Source organism: Ornithorhynchus anatinus, chromosome X3 (assembly GCF_004115215.2).
Source record: "Ornithorhynchus anatinus isolate Pmale09 chromosome X3, mOrnAna1.pri.v4, whole genome shotgun sequence".
Lineage (NCBI taxonomy): Eukaryota > Metazoa > Chordata > Mammalia > Monotremata > Ornithorhynchidae > Ornithorhynchus > Ornithorhynchus anatinus.
The window spans coordinates 892,089-918,390 of NC_041751.1; the positions used below are offsets into that span (position 1 = coordinate 892,089).

General features: G+C 48.0%; 1 protein-coding gene and 1 non-coding gene across 2 annotated transcripts; one reads left to right on the forward strand and one right to left on the reverse strand.

Moving 5' to 3' along the window:
* Positions 1-4,693: 4,693 nt before the first annotated feature.
* Positions 4,694-4,831, reverse strand: LOC114807712. The gene has a single exon (XR_003755787.1). It is a non-coding gene; the product is annotated as a small nucleolar RNA SNORA7 (small nucleolar RNA).
* Positions 4,832-20,210: 15,379 nt separating this feature from the next.
* Positions 20,211-21,584, forward strand: MC4R (melanocortin 4 receptor). Its single transcript, XM_001505395.3, has one exon. It carries the CDS (start codon positions 20,569-20,571, stop codon positions 21,571-21,573), a length of 1,005 nt encoding a protein of 334 aa, XP_001505445.1. The 5' UTR covers positions 20,211-20,568; the 3' UTR covers positions 21,574-21,584.
* The last annotated feature ends 4,718 nt before the right edge of the window (positions 21,585-26,302 follow it).

Below are 26,302 nucleotides of genomic sequence, written 5' to 3' on the forward strand. Positions count from 1 at the left end.
CGTTTCCATGAGTTGTTAAATGAAGTGGGTGGAGATGGGAAATTTCACTGTTCAGAAAGTGCCCAGATTGGTTTTTCCTTTTAAAGTGATACCACCCACGGGAAAGCATCTTGGAAACTGAGTTAGATTTTACCAGGAGCAAATCAACCCATCTCTAACTTTCCCAAGTTGCCTTTTCCCTGTGGTCGGTAATCCTACAAAATCATTTTAAAAACATGCCTTCAAGAAGGCTTAAGCAAAGCCTACTCATTACACGCTAGATGCACCTTTTGTTGCTCCAGGACGACTCATTCAGTTTTGAAATAAAAAATCATCTTCTTCCAGATATGTGAATGGTAAATTATTTCTGTCATTGAGGGATTACAGTTGTTTTTCATCCTAATCTGCCTCTCTTCACCTACCCTTTCTTCCCCCCACAAATGAAAAGCAAAGTAATTTCTTGATCTGAAGTCACCGAGTTAATGTCCCAAACGAAGTAAACAATACTTCCCAACCGTGTTGTAGTGTACTCCCAAGCACTTAGTACAGTGCTCTGCACATAGTAAGTGCTCAATAAATACCATTGATTGGTTGACTGATTAGCCAGGAAAATAGAGAGGAATTTGATGTTAGGTGAATTCTTTCTTTCCTGTGTGACAGCACCTGCAAAGAGAAGCAGTATGGCCCAGTAGATAGAGCACAGGCCTGGGAGTCGGAAGGACCTGGCTTCTAATCCCGACTCTGCCATTAGTCTGCTAGGTGACCTTAGGCAAGTCACTTAACTTCTCTGGGCCTCAGATACCTCATCTGCAAAATTAAGATTGTGAACCCCACAGGAGACATGGACTGTCTTACTTGATTAGCTTGTATCTACCCCAGTGTTTAGTTCAGTGCCTGGCACATACTAAGTGCTTAACATATACCATAAAAAATAATAGTAATAATAAGTTTTAAAATGGTACTTAGGATTTATTAAGTAACTGTACTAAGCACTGGGGTAGCTACAAGGTAATCAGTTCAGACATAGTCCCTGACCCTGAGGCTGTTGAACTACTTCTCTTTCTATTCTTCTAGCCGTACTCTTCGTGCACGATTTTTGCTTGTCTCTTCCTCTTCATTAGACCGAAAGCTCTTGCAGGGCAGGATCGTATGTCTTGCTTCTGTTGTAGCCTTCCCAGGGCTGAGTAGAGCATTTACTAATTCAGCAACTGGATGCCTCATTTGAGCGGTTCTCCGTGCTCTTGTAGCTGGGTTTTCATTTTTGAGTGGATGTAGTATTCATTCAATCTCTGGCAAGAAACGTGATTCCTGGGATCTTAGACCTGGAGAATTGGATGTTGGGCCAAGAAGCCAATCTATTAAATCCCACTGCTTCAGTCAGATTCTACTTTAAACTGGCCGAGTTAAATGAATGTCAGCGGAAGGCAACGTGGTCTAGTGGAGAGAGCTTAGCACTGGTTGTCAAGAGACCCAAATTTTAGCTCCAGTTCTCCCACTGGCCCCTTAGGTGATCATGGGCAAATCACTCGACTTTTCTTTGCCCCCCTTTCCCGTCTGTAAAATGGGGATGGTTTCACCTGTAGCATTTATGTGCCTATCTACAGACTCTATCTCTTAGACACTAACATATCCATATTCCCTTTTCCTTCTTCCTCTAAACTCTAAATTATAATAATAATATAACATGGTATTTATTAAGCACTTACTGTATGCCAAGCACTGTACTAAACACTGGGGTAGATACAAGATAATCAGGTCCCATATGGGGCTGACAGTCCAAGTAGGAGGGAGAACAGGTATTGAATCCCCATTCTGCAGGCGAGGGAATTGAGGCACAGAGAAATTGAGTGACTTGCCCAAGGTTACTCAGCATGTTCACGGTGGAGCCACAAACTCCCAGGCCCAGGCTCGGTCCACCAGGCCACGTTGCTTCACTAAAAGTTATGCTGCTGTCTGTATCCCCTACTAAACTGTAGGGTCTTGTCTACTAATTTGATTATATTCCCCCACCTGCTTAGAACGGTGCTCTGCATGGAGTAAACACTCCATAAAGATGATGACGATTATGTTTAGGTCTCCCCACGTCTTAGACTGAGAAGCTCAAGTTGGACAAGGATTTTATCTGCCTTGTATCTATCCCAGTGCTTAGCACATAGTAAGTGCTTAATCATCATTTTTATTATTTATTATTCTATACTGAATCCCTCACAACTTAACTACCCTGATACAATTTCAGCCTTCCTGAAAATTGAACAAGAACTATGCATTGCCTAAACCAAAGGTAGGAATGAAAGGAAAGTCTCATAGTTTTAGATGAGCATTTATGAAGCCTCTGTCCCAAGCAAGAAACAAACCCAGGCCATGTTTGGGAGAGCCAGGAACCGGCCACCACTGAGTGGCCGAATGGTTTGGCACCAAGCACTGGTGCCAAGCCAGGCTGCACGAATCGTACATTATATGCCGTGCCACCACACCAGCCTCCTCCACCTCCATCTATCACCTCCACTGAACACAAAAGCAGCACAACAAACATCTGTGAGGAGCCTCGGGCCAGACTGGGTGGGATAGGGAAGTGGGATTCAACGTGCCCAGATTGTACGTGGGTAAAAGGGGAAGAAGTGATGAGAAACATGAAAACACCTTACCCAGAGGGTGACACTCCCATTGGCATGGCTCCTTCAGAATCCTCCAGAACCACTGGGCCCAGTGCCACACCGAGACAGTCTGTTCTTGGCTGAGGTGAACGGCAGTTACTGCTGTGTGGCCTAATGGAAAGACCTGGGCCAGGGACTCAGGGGACTCGGGTTCTAATCCCAGCTCCACTACTCGCTTGCTGTTTGGCCTTGGGCGATCACTTAATTTCTCTATGCCTCGGTTTCCTCATCTGAGGAGATTCAATGGGAATTCAAAACCTGTTCTCCCTCCTACTTAGATTGTGAGCTCCATGTGGGACAGGGACCCTGTCCGACCTAATTGTCTTCCATCTATCCCAGCGCTCAGTATAGTAACAAATGCCACAATTATTTTTGCTGGGGTTCCTGGCTCCATCCCCAAATCTGACACACCCCAGTCCTCCCCACATTCAAAGCCCTCCTAAAATCCCATCTCCTCCAACAAGTCTTCCCCGAATAATTTCCCAGCAGTCTGATTTATTTAAACCCTCAGCCACCTCCGTCACTTTCACCACTTACACACCTACCAGCACTTGGGTACACCTTATTCATTTGTACGTTCCGTTACTTGGAAACCAAAAGCAAGGAAGGAGAAGAAACGTTTTAAGGACCTGATAAAACAAAGCCTCAGACAATGCTGCCACCAGCTGAAAACTCAGAGTCAGTGGCCGAGGATTCACCAGAATGGCGCACTGCCACGGAGAAGGGAGTGGTTCTCTGAGCTCTGTCGGGAAAGATAGGTGAGGAAGCCAAAGAGAAAACAGCACCAGGCGCTTCTAACAGTAAGCACTCCACCACCACCACAAAGGACAACCTCTTTGATTTCCCAATATACAGCCACAAAGGCACCCATGGGTGAACTTTACCGTCCGTGACACCTTCTTTAAATACAAACAGCTACATGCATTCGATTACAGGAACAGAGATTGGCTCCAACCTGATAAGCCTGTTCCTATCCCAAGACTTAGTACAGTGCCTGGCCCATAGTGAGTGCTTAACAAATGCCATAATTATTATTATTAAGGGTCCGGCCTCAGTAGAGAGATGGGGGAGGCTCCAGTACTTTTTTCCGGCGATGAAAGGAAGAAAATCAGCAAGGTGCAGGATGCTTACAGACAGCAGGTTTTCAGCCTCCCTGCCAATATGCTGGGTGTCACTGGCAAAAAGTTTGTGTGAATCTGATCTGTTGGGATCCTACCGGTGAAACGCCAATAGTGTGAGCTCATTCAGGTATGGATTTGTAGCCTTTGAGAAAGTGAGGGGTCCAAATTGATTTGGGGGAGAAGTGAGGCCTAGAGGAAAGAGCCCGGACCTGGGAGGCAGAGAACCTGGGTTCTAATCTCATCTCTGCCATTTGCCTGCTGTGTGACTTTGGGCAAGTCACTTGACTTCTCTGTGTCACAGTTTCCACATCTGTAACAAAAAAAGGGAGTCAATAGCTGGTTCCCCTCCTACTTAGACTGTGAGGCCTATGTGGGACAGGGAATGTGTCAGAACTGATTAACTCATATCTACCCCAGTGCTCAGAAAAGTGCTTGACACATAGTAAATGCTTAATGAATGCCATTATTAAAAATCCACAGAAATTACCAGTGTGTTCAGAGAAACTTCATTAAGAGCAAAACTGTCTTTGAGATTTTTCCCACTCTATTTAGTAATAATAACTGTGGTGTTTGTTAAGAGCTTACTATGTGCCAGGCACTGTACTAAGCACTGGGGTCAATACAAGGAAATAGGGTTGGACATAGTCCTTGTCCCACATGGGTCTCATAGTCTTAATTCCCATTTTACAGATGAGGCAACTGAGGCACAAAGAATGAAGTGACTAGCCCACGGTCACAGAGCAGAAAAGTGGTGGAACTGGGATTAGAACCCAAGTCCTTCTGAGTCCCAGGCCTGTACTCTATCCAGTAGAAGTTCATACATAGAGCTTTCTTGGTAAAAATACATGTGTTTTACCATTGCCTCCTTCCGCACAGAAAATTTGAGTCTCCACCCTTGACTCTTTCCCATGCACTACTGCCCAGCATGGGTGAGTTTTGACTTGTAGCAGATTGCCTTCCATTCACTAGCCACTGCCCAAGGTAGGAATGGAATGGGTAGGCTTCTGCTAGACCCTTCTTCCCACAGTCGAGACTGGTAGAGTACTGGAAATTCTCCAGGTATGACCCTGAGAAGGCCTTATATACATATATTCATTCATTCATTCAATAGTATTTATTGAGCACTTACTATGTGCAAAGCACTGTACTAAGTGCTTGGAATGTTCAATTCAGCAACAGAGACAATGCCTGCCCAATAACGGTCTCACAGTCTAAATGGGGGAGACAGTTTAGACAGTTCAATATATAATATATATATATATTGAAAATGAATTGGAAATTTATATATATATATATATATATACACACACATTTTGTACCACCTGAGTTCCAAATATTTTTATACCTGTCTCCCTCTCATCAGAATGAAAACTCCCTTTGGGGAGGGAACATGTCATTTCGTTATTTTGTTCTCCCAAGCATCTTACATAGTGCACCGCTTCATAGCACTTATGAATATCTCTTTAAATTATTTATTTATTTTAATGTCTGCCTCCCCTTCTGGACTGTAAGTTTATTGTGGGAGGGGCTCATATCTGCTAATTCAGTTGTATTTCAGTCTTCCAAGTGTTTAGTACAGTGTTCTGCACATAGTAAGTGCTCAAAAAATACCCTGATGGATTGCTTTGAAGTAAGCACTCCATAATTGCTACTGCTAATACTAGATTGTAAACTTCACAAAGGTAGGGACCAGGTCTGTATTTCCAAAGTGCAAAATAGGATTGTACACTCAAGAGGCACCCAGTACACTGCTCTACACACAGTAGGCACCCAGTACAGTGCTCAGAAGCTGCACAATAGATACTGATGAAGGAATGAATGAATTTTTATATCCTTCCTTCTTCTTCCTACCAACAGAAATAAACAAGCTCCTTCCAAATTCCAGGTAGTATATGCAGCCAATGATACAGGTATTGCTCTTTGCCAGCAGACTGACCACGGATGGCCTGAAATTGAATTGGAAACCCAATCAATCACTTGTTTACTTGAACTGACCAAACACCGTCAACTCTCTTTGCTGCCATCATTTATAAATGTCTTTAGTACAATTTAAGGTGTCTTCGCAGTGTTCTATATTTTAAAAAGCAGCAGTGATTTTCCCCCTTCAATCAATTGTATTTACTGAGCACCTACTGCATGCGGAGCACTCTACTAAGGGCTTGGGAGAGTACACCAGAGCTAGAAGACAAACAATCCCTGCTCTAGAGGAGCTTACATTCATTCATTCAATAGCATTTATTGAGCGCTTACTATGTGCAGAGCACTGTACTAAGTACTTGGAACATACAAATCGGTAACAGGGACAGTCCCTGCCCTTTGACGGACTTACAGTCTAATGGGGGGAGACGGACAGACAAGAACAATAGCAATAAATAGAATCAAGGGGATGATTTACAATTTACAGATAGGAGGATAAAGAGGGTGGAAGGGTGAGTATGAGAATGGGTAGGAGCTTAAATAATCGAGCAATAGGATCTTAATGGGAAACTAGAAATTAATACAGCTACTCTTTACTTTATGTCTCTGAGGCACCCTGATGTTACAGAATAAATATTTACTGACCCAGTGGTCTTAGACTGTAGTCACAAAGAGTTTGAGAGTTTAATAGTGAATGTACAGGCACGAGAGAAAAGAAAATCGGTCTATTGTTGCCCTCTGAAATGCTCCTGAGCCTTCTTTGTGAGTTGTATTGATGTGGGAGTTTTGAAGAGGGGCATATCTGCTTTAAAGTTTCACCCCTGGAATGGGAAATCCCTCAGGATCTTGGTTGATGTTCTGAAAATGTTTCTCCCCTTATAAAAGGTGCCATCTCAGAATAAAAGCCTGGAATAATGGCCCACCCATTGGGGCTGAAAACGAGCCTGCACCTGGCTCACTCAGAACTGGCTACCTGGGGGGCACCTGGGGGGAAAAAGCACTTGGCAAACAAGGGCAAACTGAGGGGCAACTGAAGAGCTTCTCTCTGAAAGCAGAGTGGAGAGAGCCCCCCTGCCCTCTTTGAACAAAGAGGGAGAGCCAGTGCACTCTTTGGGTAGCAATCCTCCTGCAAACACAGAGACCAGTCGACAAATCAATCATTTATTCTAGGGAGTGCTTACTCCGTAGAGCATTCTACTGAGCCCTTGGGAGAATGCAACAGAGTTTGCCAGGATCCCTGCCCTCAAAGTGCTTCCAGTTAGTGGAGTGATTTTTGTAAATGATTTTGGTTTGTTCTTCAATCAATCAAATGTATTTCTTGAGCATTTACTACTAAGCATGTACTAAGCACTTGGAAGAATATAAGCCTTTGAGGACTCACATCAATAGGGGGATTTGTCTTCTGCCTGGAAGAGCTCAGATGGAACAGGTTGTCGAGACTGTAAGCTTATGGGCAGGGAATTTGTTGTTGTATTATACTTCCCAAGCGCTTAGTACAGTGCTCTCCACATAGTAAGCACTCAATAAATACCATTGATTGATTCGAGGGGCTTTCCGAGTGCAAAGGCATTAACAAGCTGTGCCCCTTGCATATCTGACAATTGTACATGTCCTTTTTTTAAAATGGTACTTGTTGTTCTTACTAGGTGCCAGACACTTTACTAAGCACTGGGGCAGATACAAGCTAATCGGTTTGAGCACTATTCATGTCCCATGTCTTAATACCCCAGTCTTAATACCCATTTTACAGATAAGGTAACTGAGGTCCAGAGAAATGAAGTGATTTGCCCAAGGTCACATATAACAGACCTGTGGTGGAGCTGGGTGGAGCTTCTGACTCCCAGGCCTTTCTGTATCCACTAGGCCAAAACCCTGGGTGGGACAGGGACTGTATTTCAACTGATTATCCAAGGACTTAGCACACGATAAGTGCTTCAACAATACCAAGCCTAAACATGGCTGAAGTGACCCTACCATCTCCCTCCCTCCCTCCGCCCTTCTCTCCCTTCCTCCTTCCCTCTCCTACCCCTCGTTTGTACACCAGGAATGTCTCAGACAGATTTTCCCTGTGGGGACAAGCCAGAACAAATGATTGCAAACAGATTTTCTAATACATTCGGGACCTTCTGGCACAGCAATCCGGAAAGGAGAAACCATACAGCAGGTGTTCAGTGACTGTCAATGGCCCAGCTCAGCCTTCCCGGAACTGGGGTCTGAGTGAGCTGCTCAAGGAGGTGAACAGAGGTTTTTAATCAATCAATGGGATTTTTTTAGCGCTTACTCTGTGTAGAGCACTGTACTAAGTGCTTGGGAGAATACAACATAACAATAAAGACACATTCCCTGTGCACAACAAATGAGGAGAACTCCATCTTTGGCATCTTTGAAAAAGCAGCATGACCTAGAGGAAAGAACCCAGATCTGAGAATAAGAGGACCTGGATTCTAATTCTGGCTCTGCCGATTGTCTGCTGCATGATCTTGGGCTAATCACTTCACTTCTCTGGGCCTCAGTTTCCTCAATTGTAAAATGGGGAGTTAATCCCTGTTCTCCTTTCTACTTATGACTGTGAGCTGAATGTTGGACAGGGATGGTGTCTGACCTAATTGACTTGTACCTATTCCAGGGCTTGGAACAGTGTTTGACACATAATAAGCACTTAACAAGTACCATAAAACAAAACAAAACAGCAATTAGACTGGCTTAGGCCGCCAGGACAGACCTCATTGAGGAATTTAACCCCTTTCCGCTTCCCTCCACTACCATCACACAGTCAGGTCAAACACAGAAGTAGGAAACTCTAGAGCTTTTTTCACAGAAAAAAAAATCCCCTTGATTTCTCTATCTCCAAAATTCTTTAAACCTCTTCAGTTTTGATTGCAAACTTTTTTGCACGAAAGGGCTCAGCAGGATTCATCATCATCATGATCAATCAGTGGAATTTATTGAGTGTTTACTGTGTGCAGAGCACTGTACTGAGAGCCTGGGAAAGTACAGAGTTGGAAGACTAAATGCCTGCCTCATAAAGATTAATTGAGCATCCATTATGTGAAGAGCGCAGTACTGAGTGCCTCTTCCATGCAGAACAGCTTATGTATGCAAAACACTGTGCTAAGTGTTTGGAGAGTGGAATAAAAGCAAAAGACACTGTCCCTGCCCTTGAATCTCCAGGGAACTCAGCCTGTCTTCCCAAACTCTGCCCAAAACAGCTCAGTGTATATAGCTGCTGCGGCTGTATTTCTTCCCAGAACCAGAAACTTAGTCAGCATTCCCGTGGTACGGAACTTTAAAACAGTGGCCTGTGAGGAATATGGCGTATCGAGATCCAACTCAGAATGCACTGTCAAGCCCCTTAACATTTTTGGAGGAAATGCACTTGTGAAAGTTTTCCCTTTGCTTGGGTATTTCTTTTTCAGGATCAGCCAGGATCTGTGTGGGCCTGTGAGATGTAGATGGCAGTGTTGCCTGGTAATTCTGAGTGGGGAGGTGGGAGAACAAGAACTTCAGCTCCATAGACCCGGAATTATCCGTGTGCCTGTCTGCCTGGATCGTCTCCTTGCCTCCACCACAAAAGCCCAGATGCTTTCCTTGGATGCTTTCTTCATGATCTGAGAGTAGAGGAGTCCTGGGTCTGTTGATAAACAGAAGCGGCACGGTATAGTGGATACAGCACGGGATTTGGGAGTGAGAAGGCCATGGGTTTCTGAACCCAGCTCTGCCACTTGTCTGCTGTGTAAGCACTTAACAAACACCATTATTATTATTATTGTTATTATTATCATTTTCAGAGAGCAGCACACAACCCTCAGATTGTCATATGACCATAGCACGCAACCCACACAGGACGTGACCCCCTTGAGAGCATCACACAGTCTTGCCCTCCACCTGACCATTTCCCCAGGAGAGACTGACAAAGAAACAAACAGAAGAGGGGTGTTGACCCACATGACCATTTACAAGATTGACTCCAGAAGGACCTTGGTACCTGAGGCGTGTGTGTGTGTATGTGTATGCGCAGTCATCATTCATTGTGGGGCGAATTGTTCACTAGAAGGCTCTTTCTGGACATGGCAGGCTTCTGCTTAGTGATTCCCAGGCAGTAGGGAGAGTGGAAGAAATTGTTTCTGCTGCTATTGATGCAGAGACCAATGGCTTTGCAGTTGGGTTTCAGGTGACACGTCACTGGCTTAGGTTTGTGGGAAGCAAAAACAAAGCCATTTGTGCAATTCCAGGAAGCAGAGAGCCAGGACAACAGGGTGGACAATGTGAGTAATGTTCCATCCAGTAGCAGCCCTCCTGACACTCTTAACAATAATAATAATAATCGTGGTTATTTGTTAAGCCCATACTATATGCCATCCACTGTACTAAGAGATGGAGTAGATACAGGATAATCAGGTCCCATATAGTGCTACCAATCTAAGCAGGAGGAAGAACAGGAATTGAATCCCCACTTTGCTGATGAGGGAACTGAGGCACAGAGAAGCAAAGTGACTTTTCCAAAGGCACACAGTAGGAGAGTGGCGGAGCCAGGATACTTCTAACTTCCAGGTCCATGCTCTATGCACTAGGCCACACTGCTTCTGAACTCTCCTATTTATCCATCCATCTATATAGAAAAGAGAAAGAATGAGGAAAAATGAGAGACAGAGACAGAGATGAGAGACAAAGATGGAGAGAGAGAGAGAGAGAGAGAGAGGGAGTGAAAGACGGAGCAAGGCAGAGACAAAGGAATAGAGAAGGGAAATGATAGGGACAGACAGAAAGCAAGGCAGAGAGAGTGAGAAGGAGGCAGGGGGGTACACAGAGAGGGAGGCTGTGAGAGGTAGAGAGACATTCCAGTGCTTTTAATCTTTGGACAAAGTGAGTTTCCCATTTACTACCGCATATGAGATTTGGAACATCAAGATTTACAAGAGGTTGTGCATGATGGATGACTGTCATATAATTAAACTATAAAGAGGGAACCCACCATCAACCCTTATTTCTCTGGCATGAAGTGTCCCTTCACAAGGGGAGGAGGAAGCAATTTTCCTTCCAGAGGCTAAAGGACAGGTAAAATTCACGGGACTCGTATTTCCCTGCCTGCAACAGCTGAACAGGAAATCTCCCCTCATTCTCATGGATGGACTGGCTGCTCTAAATTGCTGCTCTGCCAGGGGGAGAAGAGTTTTCTGTCAGATCAGTTAGAAGCGCTTGATTGGCCACAGCCAAAAGTAAGTCTCAGCCCAGGCCAACTGCCCCACTGAACAAGGTCACCCACAGGGGCTGTGGCCCATTACAGCTACAAGCCCTGTCAAGCATAGTTCCATGAGGGACTCTCCTCCTGTCTGCCTGGATTGAGGGGAAAAAAAATCCTAAAAGAGTCCAGCCCCTGTGCCTTCCTCCCTTCCCCAGGGCTGACAATTCCCTGATTTCTGCACTTCCTCATTTCTCAGTCAACCATTCAGTGGCATTTACTGAGCACCTACTTAGTGTAAGGCACTGTACTAAGTGCTGGGACAGGAGTAACAGAAGCAAGATTCATGCTCCCTGCCCTTGAGGAGTTCATTATTATTATTTTAGGATTTGTTCAGAGCTTTCTATGTGTCAAGCACTGTTGTAAGTGCTGGGGTAGATACAGGGTAATCAGGTTGGGCACAGTCCCAGTCCCACACGGGGCTGACAGTCATATTCCCTATTTTCCAGATGAGGTCACTGAGGCACAGAGAAGTGAAGTGACTTGCCCATGGTCACACAATAGACAAGTGGTAGAGCCAGGATTAGGACCCAGATCCTTCTGACTCCCAAGCCTGTCTCTATCCACTTGGCCATTCTGTCTCCCCTAATTACAAATTATTTAGGCATTTACAATCTCATAAGTATTATTGATTAGTGAATGACTGATCGATTGGGGAGGTTGCTCATATTTCATTCTTTGTCAGTAGGATGCATCTTCACAACTACAGAACAGACAGATTGGAATTCATTCTTATAACGCTGACTGTGTCTCCTAGCTTCTGAAAGACAATTTCATTTCCTTGCGGAGGTACTGGCCCGAACCCTGTTCTTAGAAGGAGCCAGCGTGGGTTAAATAGGTGAGATATTGCAAAGACTCCTTGTCACAGGGAGTGGGCATTTGGAATCCAGCTAAAAAAATTGATTCCAGAGGCTAGATTGCAGAGGGATAAGAAGAGAGCAGGAAGGTGATGAGAAAAAAAACAAAAACTACATTGATAGTACCCACTCCATCATTTTCTCCCGCAAATAATATCTTGTCTAATACAAAGACTGCATTGGGACCAACAACCAGTTTGATCTGCAGACACCGTTCCTCCATCCCACTCATCCTTTTCCACTCGGATATTTGTTCCTGCCCAAGAGCCATGGGCAGAGCCATGCCAAGCTGGTTCCCCTCCACCCTACCCCATCCCACAGGCAATACCCGAGTTTCTCCCTCGGCTTTATGACCAAACTCCATTCCCCTGGCTGATGGGCTCAGCCTCTTTCCTGGCATTTACCTGCTGCCGGCAGATTGGACAAGCTACCTGCCTTGCCTGCTGGCTGTTCATATCGAAAACCAAGCCCCAGATTTGGTGTGTCATACGGGAAATTTCCCAAAAATGTGGTTTTGGAGAACAGCCTCTCCTGCATCGACGACCCCTTGAATGAGTACAGCACTCAAAGCTTTGTCCTCTCACACCCCATTTTACAACATCGTTTCCTGGGAGGGAGAGATGGGATTATTATCCCTATTTTACAGAAGGGGTAACTGAGGCCCAGACAAGTTCTTCCCTCCCTGACCGCCATCTTCAACTGTTCGCTCTCCAACGGCTTCTTCCTTACTGCTTTCAAACATGCTCATTTATGCCCTATCCTAAAAAAACCCCTCCCTTGACCTCACAACTCCCTCCAGTTATTGCTCCACCCCACCCTACAATTCCTCTCCAAATTCCACGAGCAAGTTTTCTACACCCACTGTATCGAATTCCTCCCCTCCATTTCTCTCCTTGACCCTCTCCAATCTGGCTTCCACCCCTTCATGCCACCCAAACTGCCTTCTCAGAGGTCATCAATGACCTCCTTTTTGTCAATCCAATGGCCTCTACTCCATCCTAATCCTTCTCAACCTCTCAGCTGCCTTCGATGCTGTGGACTAACCCCTTCTCCTGGAAACATTATCCAACCTTTGCTTCAGTGGCACCATCCTCTCCTGGTTCTCCTCCTACCTCATTCTTGGTGACCTTTCGTGGGCTTCTCCTCTGCCTACCAACCTCTCTAATTGTGGGAGTCCCTCAAGATTCAGTCCTGACTTCCCTTCTATTCTCTATCTTCACTTACTCCCTTGGAAAACTCATTTACTCCCATAGCTTCAATTATCATCTCTACATAGATGTTCCACTCATCCCTCACATTTAAAATGTCTGAAATAGAACTCATCTTCCCACTCAAACCCTTTCCTCCATCTGACTTTTCCACCATCCTTCCCGTCTCATTAATCCGTAACCTTGGGATTTTCCTCAATTAATCTCTCTCATTCAACCCATATATTCACTCTTTCACCAAATCCTGTCGATTCAATATTCATAACATTGCCCGTATCTTCCCGTTCCTCTCCATTCAAACTGCTACTATGTTAATCTGAGTAGTTGTCCTATCCTGCCTTGATTACTGCATCAGCCTCCTTGCTGACTTCCCTGCCTCTTGTCTCTCCCCTTGGGTTACAGTCCACATTTCAATCTGCTGCCTGGATCATTTTTCTACAGAAATGTTCAGTCCGTGCTTCTCCACTCCTCAAGAACCTCCAGTGGTTGCCCATCCACCTCAGTTCCACAGCACTTAGATACATAGCTGTAATTTATTTAGAATAATGCCTGATTCGGCCTTTAGTCTGTTTGTTCCTTGTGGGCAGGGAATGTGTCTAATATTGTACTCTCTCAAGCACTTATCACAGTGCTCTATACACAGCACTCAATAAATACAATTGATTGATTAGGAGACCTGCCCAAGGACACATAGTGGGACAGGAACATAACTAGGATTAGAACCCAGGTCTCCTGACTCCCAGCTCTGGGGTCCTAGCCCTGGGCTATACTGCCTGTCAGGTCTGCCTGCGGGTTAAAGGGACTAAGGACAGAGAGAGGAGTCTGGGTAGGACAGAAAGCAGCCCTCTACGGAGGGGTTGGCCAACCAATAATCATCTCCCAAAGTAAACCCCACCCTGGCATCAAATGCCAGAGAAGCCTTCATTCAATCCACCTCTGCAAGCGAATTACCGCAAAGCAGAGTCCAATTAGCATAATGCCAATATCCACCAGCACTTAAGGGGAAAGAAGTAATAAAAAACAAACACAAATACTACAGAAAACCCATTACACAAAACTCGCTAGAGCCAAATGAGGAAACTTGTTATTTAAGTGTTCAGAGAAAAATGTGCAATTTCCCAGCCAAAGGGACAGTCTGTTTGACATTCCATTAGAAAAAAAAAAATGGAGACTATTTCTGTTGAACAGAACATTAAGGTGTAAGTGGCCCACAATAGAAAAGTAAAAATAAAGTAAGGACTGCCTTTGCTCCTACTGATTCAGTGTTATCAAGATAATCAATAGCAGCACCTTTCCTGTGCAACTGCTATGTTAGGCATTGTGCTGGGTGCGTGGAAGAGTCAAATAAGAGGAACTGGCTCTGCCCCTGCCCTCGAGGAGCTTAGTGTCTCTCAATAAAAGGTATTTATTGAGTGCTTACTGTGTACAGAGCACAGTACTAAGCACTGGTGAGAGTATGGTACAACAGAGTTTGTAGACACACTCCCCGCCCACAAGGAGTTTACAGTCTAGAGGGGAGTTTCCAGTCTAATGGGGAAGACAGCCGACAGATGGAAAACACTCAGAATATTCAAGAACAAAAGATTATAGATTGTAAACCCCCAAAGATAGGTTCACTCCAAATGCTTAGAACAGTGCTCCACCAACAGAAGGGCCTCAATCAGTACTAATGAATGGTGGAAAGAGCACAGGCCCAGAAAATGAAATCACAAGGAGGTAGTTAAATACAGAACAGGTATCTCCAGGTCTATGCTAAGGATAACTGGCAGGCTGACATGATAGGAGAGTGGGAGTTGATCAGGAAGACCCCTTAGAGGAGGTGACTTTTAAAAGGGCTTCGAAAGCAGTGGGTAAAGGTGAGGAGTGAGATAAGAGGAGTGGGAAGTATAATGGGTCAGAGACAGGAGAGTTGAGAGGTAAGATACAAGACAATTGGGTTGGACACAGTTCCTGTCCCACAGAGGGGTCACAGTCTTACTCCCCATTTTACAGATGAGGATACTGAGGCAAAAAGAAGTTAAGTGACTTGTCCAAGGTCGCACAGACTATAGCAAAGGCGGGATTAAAATTTAGGTGCTTCTGACTCCCAAACCCCTGTTCTATCCACTAGGTGTGTAAAGTGGGATCCATCATTGAAGTCCCGCAACCTGTACTGAGAGCCTACTACGTTCAGAACACTGTACTGGCCACAGAGCTACGTGCAGGGGGCTGTACTGGGCACCCGCTATGTGCGGAGAGCTGTGCTGGCCACCATTCACTGCACAGAGATACTCAGAGAGATGTTCCACATCCCTTCAGTCTCTAACTGTAACAGGTTGCCAATGAGGCGATCTTGAGCAGAGAACCCAGGTCCAGGGCTCAGAGCCACCTCCAGGTGGCAGAAAGTGGCTCTGGGTTTGGAAAGAGACAGACCTTGCCTGAATCCCAGCTGCTAATAATAATAATAATAATGTTGGTATTTGTTAAGCACTTACTATGTGCCGAGCACTGTTCTAAGTGCTGGGGTAGACATAGGGGAATCAGGTTGTCCCACGTGGGGCTCACAGTCTTAATCCCCATTTTACAGATGAGGGAACTGAGGCACAGAGAAGTTAAGTGACTTGCCCACAGTCACACAGCCAAGTGGCAGAGCTGGGATTCGAACTCATGAGCCCTGACTCCAAAGCCCGTGTTCTTTCCACTGAGCCACGCTGCTACTCAGCCCGCCCATCCCACCCAACTTCCCAGTCACACCTGCTGCTCTATTCCCCATCAGGCGTCTACTCGCTCTCTGGTGGGAACTGGATCAGAGCAACTAGAAGGCCTGTCATGGGAGCGTTCTAGCCCAGCCCCAGCAATCACCCCATGGTCATCTCCATTCAGGGGCTCACAGCCTCAGAGGGAGGAAGGGAAACCAGGGACTGTATCCTTATTTTACAGAGGAGAAAACTGAGGCCCAGAGAAGTTGACTTGCCCCAATCACCCAGCAGGCCAGCGGCAGAGCTGAATTGAAACCCCGGTCTGCCGGGGCCACGCTGGCCCTCCAAGAGGGGCATCTCCGTTCCACTGTTCACTCCAGGAGCCCCAGAATGGTGACTACCCGGCCTTCTGCCCTAGATCAACTTCTGGGTCAGCTGTGCAGAGGTGTTGATGAGTAGGGAAGGAAAATGGTGAACTTTGGACCTCTGAGGGTCTCCGTAAGAGCCAGAACAACCCACTCCCTCCCTCCCAGGGCTCTAATTGATGTTTCAGAGGAAACAGCATCCGCCTTTGAGAGATGAGTCAAAGCCTCCAAGGAGATAAAAGGCCTGGAGTCTCAGAGCCTCAAATGAATCATGGAGAGGAATGGTGTCTGCAAACTCTTCCCGCTCAGACACAACCCCCGGCAGAAGGCAGAAGTACAGGGCTCCGAGCCAGAGCCAGCAACTCCGACGTGGATGAAATCGACGGTCAGCCACAACCTGCAGATGTTTCCAAAGCAACTCAGAGGTTCATACTGGGGAGGACGGAGGAGCCATTGTTCAGCTGAAAATAAACTGCTTCTTGGAGCCAAATTTAGAAGAAACAAAACTGCAACCCTAACCCTGAGTCCTTCTCGAAGTCTCAGCCTTCAGGGGTCGGCCACTGTGAGAGGGGTGGATGCGTCTCTCTCTCTCTTTCCCTCCCTCCCTCCCCTTCCTTCTCCTCCCCACCCCCTGGCAAAGGCTCCACCAAGATGGGTGTCCGGAACTGGTGGGAAACAGAGCCAGGCCTCAAGATGAGAAGCAGCATGGCCTATTGGATAGAGCATGGGCCTGGGAGTCAGAGGACTTGGGTTCTAATTTTGGCTCTGCCACTTATCTACTGTGTGATCTTGGACAAGTCACTTCACTTCAGTTACTTCATCTGTAAAATGGAGATTAAGACAATAAGCCCTATTTGGGATAGGGACTGTTTCCAACCTGATTAGTTAGTATGTACCCCAGCGCTTAGTACATTGCCTGACACATAGTAAGTGCTTAACAAATATCATTTAAAAAAAAAAGATGGGACAACCCTGCCAGCGTTGCCAAAATCCACCCCAAGGATACCCGGTGCAGGAGGGAGCGGTGACCCCATTTCTGCCTGCCTAGCAGCACCAAATTAAGCTGGGAAGTCTTCCTGGAGGAATTGGGATTTGAGCAGGGATCGAGTAGATTTGTTGTAGGGGAAGCCCCACATTCCCAGACAGTGGTTGGCTTGCTCTCCTACTGTCACTCTTCATAGTGCCATGTAAATGCCTGCCACCCTCTGAGTGTCCCATCTTGTAAAAATGGTTTGTTTGTGCAATTTCACTTTACCAGCCTTCGCCCCTCCATCCTGAGTCCTTCCTCCCTAGGCTGGGACAGTCTCACTGTCGGTAACTTCCCAGAGAGCTAGGCAGTGCCCCGTCCGGAAAGCCTGCCTGATTCCCACTGCCCGCCAAAGGGCATGCTCCAAGTCCCAGCTGGGGAAGCAGTGGGGTCCAGTGGAAAGATCACTGGGCCGGAAATGAGAGATCCTGTCTGATCTGCCTGCTGTGTGATCTTGAGCAAGTCACTCCACTTCTCGGGGCCTCAGTTACCTCATCTGTAACATGGGGATTAAGACTATGAGCCCCATGTGGGACACGAACTGATTTTGAGTTTAGTACAGTGCCTGGCACATAGTAAGCGCATAACTAATACCATTAAAACAAAACAAAGTGTCATGTGGTATTCTTAGAGCCCTAGTCAAAGAACTCTGGTTGCTCTTCCTGTTGCCTGCTTACTGCCTGGTAGTCCCTAGACTGAGCATCCTGAGGCCTCCACTCAGATTTGCTCCAAATCCTGTCCTCTTGACCGTCGCCTGCCCCAAACGAGAGGCTGTCTGAAAGACAGCGGCGGCCTACAAAAATAAAACCCTCCATTTTCACGACCCTTTTCATCCAGAAGGGTCTCGTGGTATCAAACATCTGATTGGATCATACTCTCTTCCTCCTCCTTCTCCTTCTCTGCTTTGTTTGAGCATTTGAAAAGAAATGAAATGTTGTTTTCCTTGGGAACTGTGAGTCTCTGATTCGGAGGTTTTTTTCAACCCTGGAGATGGAAGGTCGTTCTCGTTTCTTGTTTTATCCGATCGTGGCTACCTCACCTGGCCAGCTTCTCCTCAGCTCTGCCAGGGTGAACGTCAGGATGAAGCCAGACTTGGAAGAGTCTGGCTTTAGGCTGCAGGAGGTTTCTCGGGGGTGGGGGATGGTCTGGCCCTCCTCGCTTACGCCGTTCCCCTGGCCCAGAACTCTGGCCCCTGTAAACTAGACAACTCTGTGCACTCTCCACCTCCCTGGGACCCTTATGGTCAGACTCCGACTGTGCCCCACACCGAGAGGAGTGAGGAAGCTGCAGTCCAGATCCCTGACCTGCACCGGCCCCAACCACTCAAGGATTACCATGGCGGTGACAAACAAAATTTGTTTTTTTTTTTCATTTCCAGCAAATTCCCCAGCTCCAGCCCGGCAGCTGTGGCTGCTCTCCCCTTGGCCAGCCTCTGCCGAGCCCCGTCTCTGACCACGGACCTCCCCCCCTCCCCCCCACCGTGAGAGTCCTGGATGGGGATACGCGGCTCACAGAAAGTCTGGCTGTGTTGTCCCCTCAAGCCAGAAAGCAGACGGGCACAGAGAACGAGTATGCAGATGGCACAAGCAGCAGTCCAACAGTCAATCGATCAATCAGGGGTCTGTATTGAGACCTGATGAGTGCAGAGCTGAGTACAGAGCACTGGCTCAAGCTCAGAGCACTGAGGCTTGGTCTGGGTGCGGAGCACTGCCCTGAGAGCAGAACACTACAGTGAGTATTTGGGAGAGTTCGATAAGGTGAGACACATACTCCCCACTCTCCTCTGTCCACCAGCATTGCAGCCAGCTCTGGGGTGGAGGTGGGGCAGGGTGGAGGCCACTAGGCTTGGTCTCCTGATTCCCAGAGCCGTGCTCCTTGCCCATGCAGAGCAGCAGGAGTGGCAAAGGTACTGCTGCTGCTGTTGAGAGAAGCAGGGGGGCCTCCGCTGGCCCAGAAAGTCAAATATTCTCAGCGGATTTGCTGGGAAATGTCACAGTGACCAAAGTCATACAGTAGAGCTCCAGAGGGATGTCAGTTGATGACTGAAATCCTTGCAAGACACCAAGAATCCCCCAGTGACAGGGCAAGGGGCTTAAATCACGAGTGGATTTGCTTTTTCCCAAAAGTACAATAGGCATTCGATTTTGCCAAGACACTGATTTTTCTCCGTGATATTGGGAATTTTGCAGCTCAAATGCCAGGCTGTTGAGGTCGAAAGGAGAACAGTTTCTTCTTGTCCCCTGAGAAGATGCAGGTATTGGCATGTTGCGCTCCTCTGTTACCGCCCCTTCTTTAATAATAATAATTATTATGGTATCTGTTAAGTGCTTTCTATGTACCAAGCACTGTTCTAAGCTCTGGGGTAGATACAAGATAATCAGGTTGTCCCATGTGGGGCTCATAGTCGTAATCTCCATTTTCCAGACGAGGTAACTGAAGCACAGAGAAGTGAAGTGACTTGCCCGAGGTCTCACAGCAGACAAGTGGCAGAGCCGGGATTAGAACCCATGATCTTCTGACTCTCAGGCCCGTGCTCTATCCATTATGCCAAGCTGCTTCTCCTTACCCTTCTCGCTTTCCGAAACACCCAGACAGAAGCATCTCGCGGCCCTGGCCAGACACCAGAAGAGATCGTGCTGATCTGGGAGAAGGGTCGGTGCCAATCGAGCCGTCGGGCATGCGGGCGTCTGACCGGCACGTGGCCCTCATGGATAGGAATAGGTGAATCCGGAGCGGCCCGTGGAGCAGAGTGGTTGGTGGTCTGAAGGGACCCTCTCTCCCCCGGGGACAGGACCTTCTCCAGAGAGCCAGTCATGTGCTCTTGAAACTGGAAAAACCAAAGAAAGCCTCCCGTCTTCATTGTCTGCTCTCTGCACCCAGACTCAGACCCAGAGGTTTTGCCGGGCACTTTGCCGCTCTCGGTTCTGAGCAGCATCTCCAGTCTCGGCGGTGCTGGAGTGGGATTGGCTGGAGAGCAGAGCAGAGGAGGAGCAGCATCTGCATCCTCCCAGCCCCCCCCCTCGCCCCCCATAAAAGCCCGCCGAGGCGTGAGCTGCCTCCGACAGCCAGCGCGGTGCTCACGGTCCGAACAGCTTCCCTCCAGCTGCAGCCGATGGGAGCGGGTCCGTCCAGAGGTTCTCAGGGAGCCAGACAGGGAGCCGGAGTTGGACTGTCCAGGGGAGGCCGGGCGCTGGCTGATGCTGGACCCCGAGCCCATGGAGCTGGGGACCTAACGGGGCAAAAGTCAGGATCGCCCATCCCTGAGCCCGAAGCTGGAAGGGTGTCCTGAGCCACCACCCTGAAGTCCCTCCACTGGCCGGCCAAGCTGAGGAGAGCCAGAGGGAGGAGGGTGGGGAGGGAGGAAGGTGGGCAGGCTCCACGAGGCACCACGTGCAAGATCACCACCAGCCCAACCCAGGCGGATAGCACCGGCCCCGCGTCGGGGGAACGCCACCGGCCCCGCGTGGGTTGAGACCACCGGCTAGGCGTCCGAGGAGACGCCAGCGGCCCAGCACAGCGGAGGATGAACTCCAGCCATCCCCACGGGGCGCACCTGCCCCTGCGCTTCTGGAACCACAGCCAGGGCCTGGCCGGCACGGCCCCCGAGGCCCCGGGCCAGGGCTACCAGGCGGGCAGCGGGGGCTGCTACGAGCAGCTGGTCGTCTCCCCGGAGGTCTTCGTCACCCTGGGTATCATCAGCCTGCTGGAGAATGTCCTGGTCATCGCGGCCATCGCCAAGAACAAGAACCTGCACTCGCCCATGTACTTCTTCATCTGCAGCCTGGCCGTGGCCGACCTGCTGGTGAGCGTCTCCAACGGGTCCGAGACCATCGTCATCACGCTGCTCAACGCCACCGACGGCGGCGCCGCCCAGAGCTTCGCCGTGAATATCGACAATGTCATCGACTCGGTCATCTGCAGCTCGCTGCTGGCCTCCATCTGCAGCCTGCTGTCCATCGCCGTGGACCGCTACTTCACCATCTTCTACGCTCTCCAGTATCACACCATCATGACCGGCCGTCGCGTGGGGACCATCATCGGCTGCATCTGGGCCACCTGCACCGTCTCCGGCGCCCTGTTCATCATCTACTCCGACAGCAGCGCCGCCATCATCTGCCTGGTGGCCACGTTCTTCGCCATGCTGGCCCTCATGGCCTCCCTTTACGTGCACATGTTCCTGCTGGCCCGCCTGCACGTCAAGCGCATCGCTGGGCTCCCGGGCCCGGGCGCCGTCCGCCAGGGAGCCAGCATGAAGGGCGCTGTCACCTTGACCATACTGATCGGCGTCTTTGTCGTCTGCTGGGCCCCCTTCTTCCTCCACCTGGTCTTCTACATCTCCTGCCCCCACAATCCGTACTGCGTGTGTTTCATGTCCCACTTCAACCTCTACCTCATCCTCATCATGTGCAATTCCATCATCGACCCCCTCATCTATGCCCTGCGGAGCCAGGAGCTCCGGAAAACCTTCAAGGACATCGTCTACTGCTCCCCCCTGGGTGGTCTCTGCGACCTGTCATCTCGCTACTAGTCCGGTCGGTGTCGGCGGGAGGCCGGAGGGGGGCCGGAGGTGGGGGGGGGGGAGGAGGGCGGGAGAACGGTCAGAAGGAGGGAAAGGGACGTGGTGGTGAAGACCCAGACACCTTGATCAGATGGCTCTCAGACCCTGAGCGTCATGGACGTGTTTCCCTATGGGCAACTGCTCTAGCCCTGAGCAGCAGCCATCTGAATCTTGGGGCCGGCCCTCTCCCCCATCAATGGGCTACCGTGAGAACGTCCCGCTCCTGATTTGTCTGGAAAAGGAAGAAAAGCGATGTCGGGTTTTAGGCTCTCTGGGGGGCGGGGGGAATGATCCCTTGTTTAAACTTCCTCCTGGGGCCTGGGACTGTCTGGATAAAAACCACCTCCTCTGCTCTTTTTGGCCACCCTGGATGCTGTGACTCCCGCTTAGAATAGTGTTTAGCACATAGTAAGCGCTTAACAAATACCATCATTATTATTATTACCACCACTGGATTTCTCTACTGAAAAGCGCTCGGGCGTACGATGGGATTTAAGCATCTCGAGGCAGCGTTTAACAGAGAATAGTGCCTAATTCCAAAGTTAACTCTGTCCCAGAATCCTAAACGAAAGAACCGAAAACTCTTTTCCTTCTACTCCTGCCAAAATGATGGTGAAGTCAGTTGCCTCTGAGCCGCTACAAACTGCTAGAAATGAAAAGGAGGGAGGCAGGAGCGGATAGAGCCGACACAATTGGCCTCTCGAAGGAGGCCGGGTGCATCTGGGCAAAGCCGGTGTCGTTTTTCATCTCCTACCCCAGGTCTCCCTGCAAATTGAGGAGGGTCAGAGCGGAAGGCCCGGGGAGCGAACCAGGGGCCTGTCCAGGGGTCAGCCATGGACCACCTTCCTGTCTAGGGGCGACAGATAACCAGCCTGTCCGGGGGCCACAGGCCACGGATCACCAGCCTGATTAAAGACCACAGACCTCCAGCCTGTACAGAGACCATGGATCACCAGCCTGTCCAGGAACCACGGGCCAGAAGCCTGCCTAAGGACCAAGGACCCTGGACCACTGGTCTGTCCGGGGGCCATTGGCAAACTGAAAAACTGGAGAATTTAGCTAGAGGAGCATTGTGAAGTCAAAGTGAAAAGCTGTTGGCTGAATGCAGAAAGGGGTGTCCATTGATACAGATTCATGTGCATGACAATTTACACCGCTGAACTGTTGGCAGAGTTGTGTTTACTGTGAGACGGACATTTAGATGGTTTTCATTCTACCAGTTTAGAATCAGCTAAATACAACATTACCCTGGGTGGAGGAGGATGGGAAGGAGGGAGAATAGGGGCCATGGTGAGGTGGGTGAAGGGAATCACAGCAGGGAATTAAGCTTCCCTCCCAGCACCACATACCCAATAAAGTCCCATCGATGAACTGAATCAAACTCCCAGAGGAAAACAAGCAAGGGAAGCCTTTTGCTCTGCTTCCTTCAGCTGTTCTAATGACTCGAGAAGTAGTTATAATAATTACGGAACTTGGTAAGTGCTTAGTATGTGCCAGGCACTGTACTAAGCACTGGGGCAAATACAAGCTAATCAGGTCGGACACAGTCCCTGTCCCACATAGGGCTTGCATTCTTAATCTATTTGACAAGTGAGGTAATTGAGACCTAGGGAAGTTAAGTGACTTCCCAAGGTCACACAGCAGACATGGGGTGAGCCAGAATTAGAACCCATGTCCTTCTGACTCTCAGACTCGTGTTCTTTCTACTAGACACCGCTGCTTATTGAAGGAACATCTCCTCCAAGAGGGCTTCCCTAAGCTCTCATTTCCTCTTTTCCCACTCCCTTCTGTGTTGCCCTTGCACTCGAATTTGCTCCCTTTATTCACCCTTCCCTCAGCCCCACAGCACTTATGTACATATCTGTAATTTAGTTCTTTAGAGTAACGTCTGTCTCCCCCTCTAGACTGGAAGCTCACTGTGGGCAGAGAACGTGTCTACCAAATCTGTTATATTGTACTCTCCCAAGTGCTTAGTCCAGTGCTCTGCAAAGAGTAAGTGCTCAATAAATATGATTGATTGACTGATAGTGCTGGGACTTGAGCAGACCACTCACCCTCTCTCATCCTTGCCCGTCTGGGGGATGGGGTGCAATGAGGGCATAGGCGGGAAGGGGTGCAGGACACTACAGGCCAGTTGCAGGTGGCACCAGGACTAGAACCCAAGTCTCCTGGTTCCCAGAGCCATACTCTGCCCTTTGGACCCATAGCTGGGCAATGGTTTTGAGAAAGGTCAGGGTGTCAGGTGTAGCTTCTAAGGGGCTCTCGCAAGGTGATGCAACTGGTTATCGTCACTCTAAAAAGGTTTTATAAGGACAGTGTTTTGGCTACACTGTCTGGAAGGGAGCACTTGAAGAAGATGACAGCATTTGTATGGATTTTTTTTTTTCCAGAGAAAATTCAAGTGCAATAAAGAGTTTAATTTGATTTGGTGAAATGTTAAATCCAAATGTCCATCCAGTCTACTTTTCCAGTCTGAAGTGGCTATCCTGTTGCCAAAGAAGGCAGATATTAGAAATTCCAGATTCTTCACCCCTTGAATTATGCTGCAAATTTCTTTCTCGCTTTTAATTTTTATGCTTCATAAATCTCCCTTAGTTCTTGTGAATCATTTACTGACATTTTTAACTTACCCAAGGAGAGCTGACGCAATACTGTAACAGCACTTGGGTTTCCACACCGGAGCCTTCAGTGAAATCAAGAGAGAGGTTGAAGGTTGCTGACCCCTTAAAATCAAATGGAAAGTTTAATTCAAAATCCATCTCTGATCCATATGCTTTCCGGACTGGTTCTGTTAGTGGTTACTATGGCAACTTCTCTTTCCAGGACCCGGATTATCAAGTCCCATTGCCGCTCCTCTAAAGGACATCATTCCATATTACATCAGAGGAATACAAGTTTGAGGATGTGATTCGAGACACGATTTTATGCACTTCAGAATCTGCTCCACGTTTAATTTTCTTCCATTTTTATGAAACCTTCCTGTGCCTATCACATTCCATTTCTACTGAAACATTTCTCAAGGAAGCAGCGCAGCCTAGTGGAAAGAACATGGGCTAGGAGTCAGAAGGACCTGGGTTCTAATTCTGCCGCTGTCACTGTCTGCTGTGTGACCTTGGGCAAGTTACTGAACTTCTCTGTGCCTCAGTTACCTCATCTATCAATTGGGGATTAAGTATGTGAGCCCCATGTGGGAAATGGACAGTGTCCAACCTTAGTTTGTATCTGCACTTACTAAATACCATTTAAATTTAAAAAAAGGAATGGAGGGGTAATGAGCAGGAGATCTGAGGCAAGTCATCGTCTTATCATCATCAATGGTAGTATTGAGCCCTCAGAATGGTACAGAGAAGCAGTGTGATCTGGTGGATAAAGTACAGGCCTGGGAGTGAGACCTGTGTGGACAGCACCTCTTTAGATGTTTGCCTAAACCCACCATATTTATTGTGGACTTACTATGTGCAAAGTATTGAACTAAACGCTTGGGAGAGTAGAGCGCAACAGACTAGTAGACTAGTAGGTAGACTAGTTTCTGGTTCTCAACGAGCTTACAGTCTAGTCTGCAAGGGGCTATTAGCCCCTGAACATGTTTGGCACAGCCCTGAAAAGGGGGTGACTCAGTCAGGGAGATGAGAACACATCCCAACAGTCTGACATTGATCAGTTGAGTTCTTAACTCTCATGAAAAATAGGATTAAATTATGATTGTGGGCTCTAAGTGTCCATCAGGTAGCTTCATTATTTTCTGAGGGCTTTGATTTCAGTTCAAAAGCTTTCTTTTTCTCTTTGTGAGAGTTTTTGTGAACCCAACCAGGGGCCCAGCACCATGATCCACGGGGGGTTCAGTTTTATAAAACAGCAGATTTCAACAATAAAGTGCACAAGTTGGGTTTACTGACCTTTCAAAAATTTAGAAAATATCCAGCTACCTTTAGTGTAAGTTCCTTTAGTGCTCTCTCTCCCTCCCTTTCCCTCTCCCTGCCCCTCCCTCTCCCTGTTCCTCTCCTCCGTCTTTCCTCCTCCCGCATCCTTCCGTCTTGTCCTCTCTCTCTCTCTCCCATCTGTCAGTCACAAAATTTGATGATTCCACAGAGCCTAATAAATTACTACTAATTACTAGTTTAGAATGCCTTTGTCCTCGCTGAGATTTCAGCCAGATTGAGTTTCACTTTCCTCCTCGCTGAGATTTCAGACACCAGACTGGAATTCAAACTGCTCATCTTCATCCCCCATGTCCCCGCTCGGTCGGAAAGCTGAAGCCACTAGAGGAGAAAACTGAATCGAATCTCATGGTTGCTTTCCCAGGCAAATACCCCTATGAGTCAGGCTTTTCTGGACCAGATTGAGGTTTGGATAAGGGCAGAACAATAATTCTTCAGTGCAGACACTCGAAGGCTTCAGTTGCCTAAGAAATGTCTTCCCAGCAGGCCATGGGGCACGCATCCACTCTACAAAGTTGGGCTGGGCAACTTCGAAGCTAAAACCCATCCTTCATGTGTTGTTGCTCAATGGAGCAGCCAAATGAATCACTGAATGTCCTAATAATAATAAAATGGCTGTGTTGATGAGTAAGGTGGACAGGAATCAAATGCACAGGGCCTAGAGTGGACATTGGCTTGACACCGGAGTTGGGTGTCAGGGATACTCAGGGAAAGCTTCCTGGAGGGAAGCTTTGAAGATGGGGAGGCCTGTGGTGTTCATT

Bases quoted from the DNA above. Each gene is read 5' to 3' on its own strand.
- MC4R (XM_001505395.3), top strand. From the start codon at position 20,569: ATGAACTCCAGCCATCCCCACGGGGCGCACCTGCCCCTGCGCTTCTGG.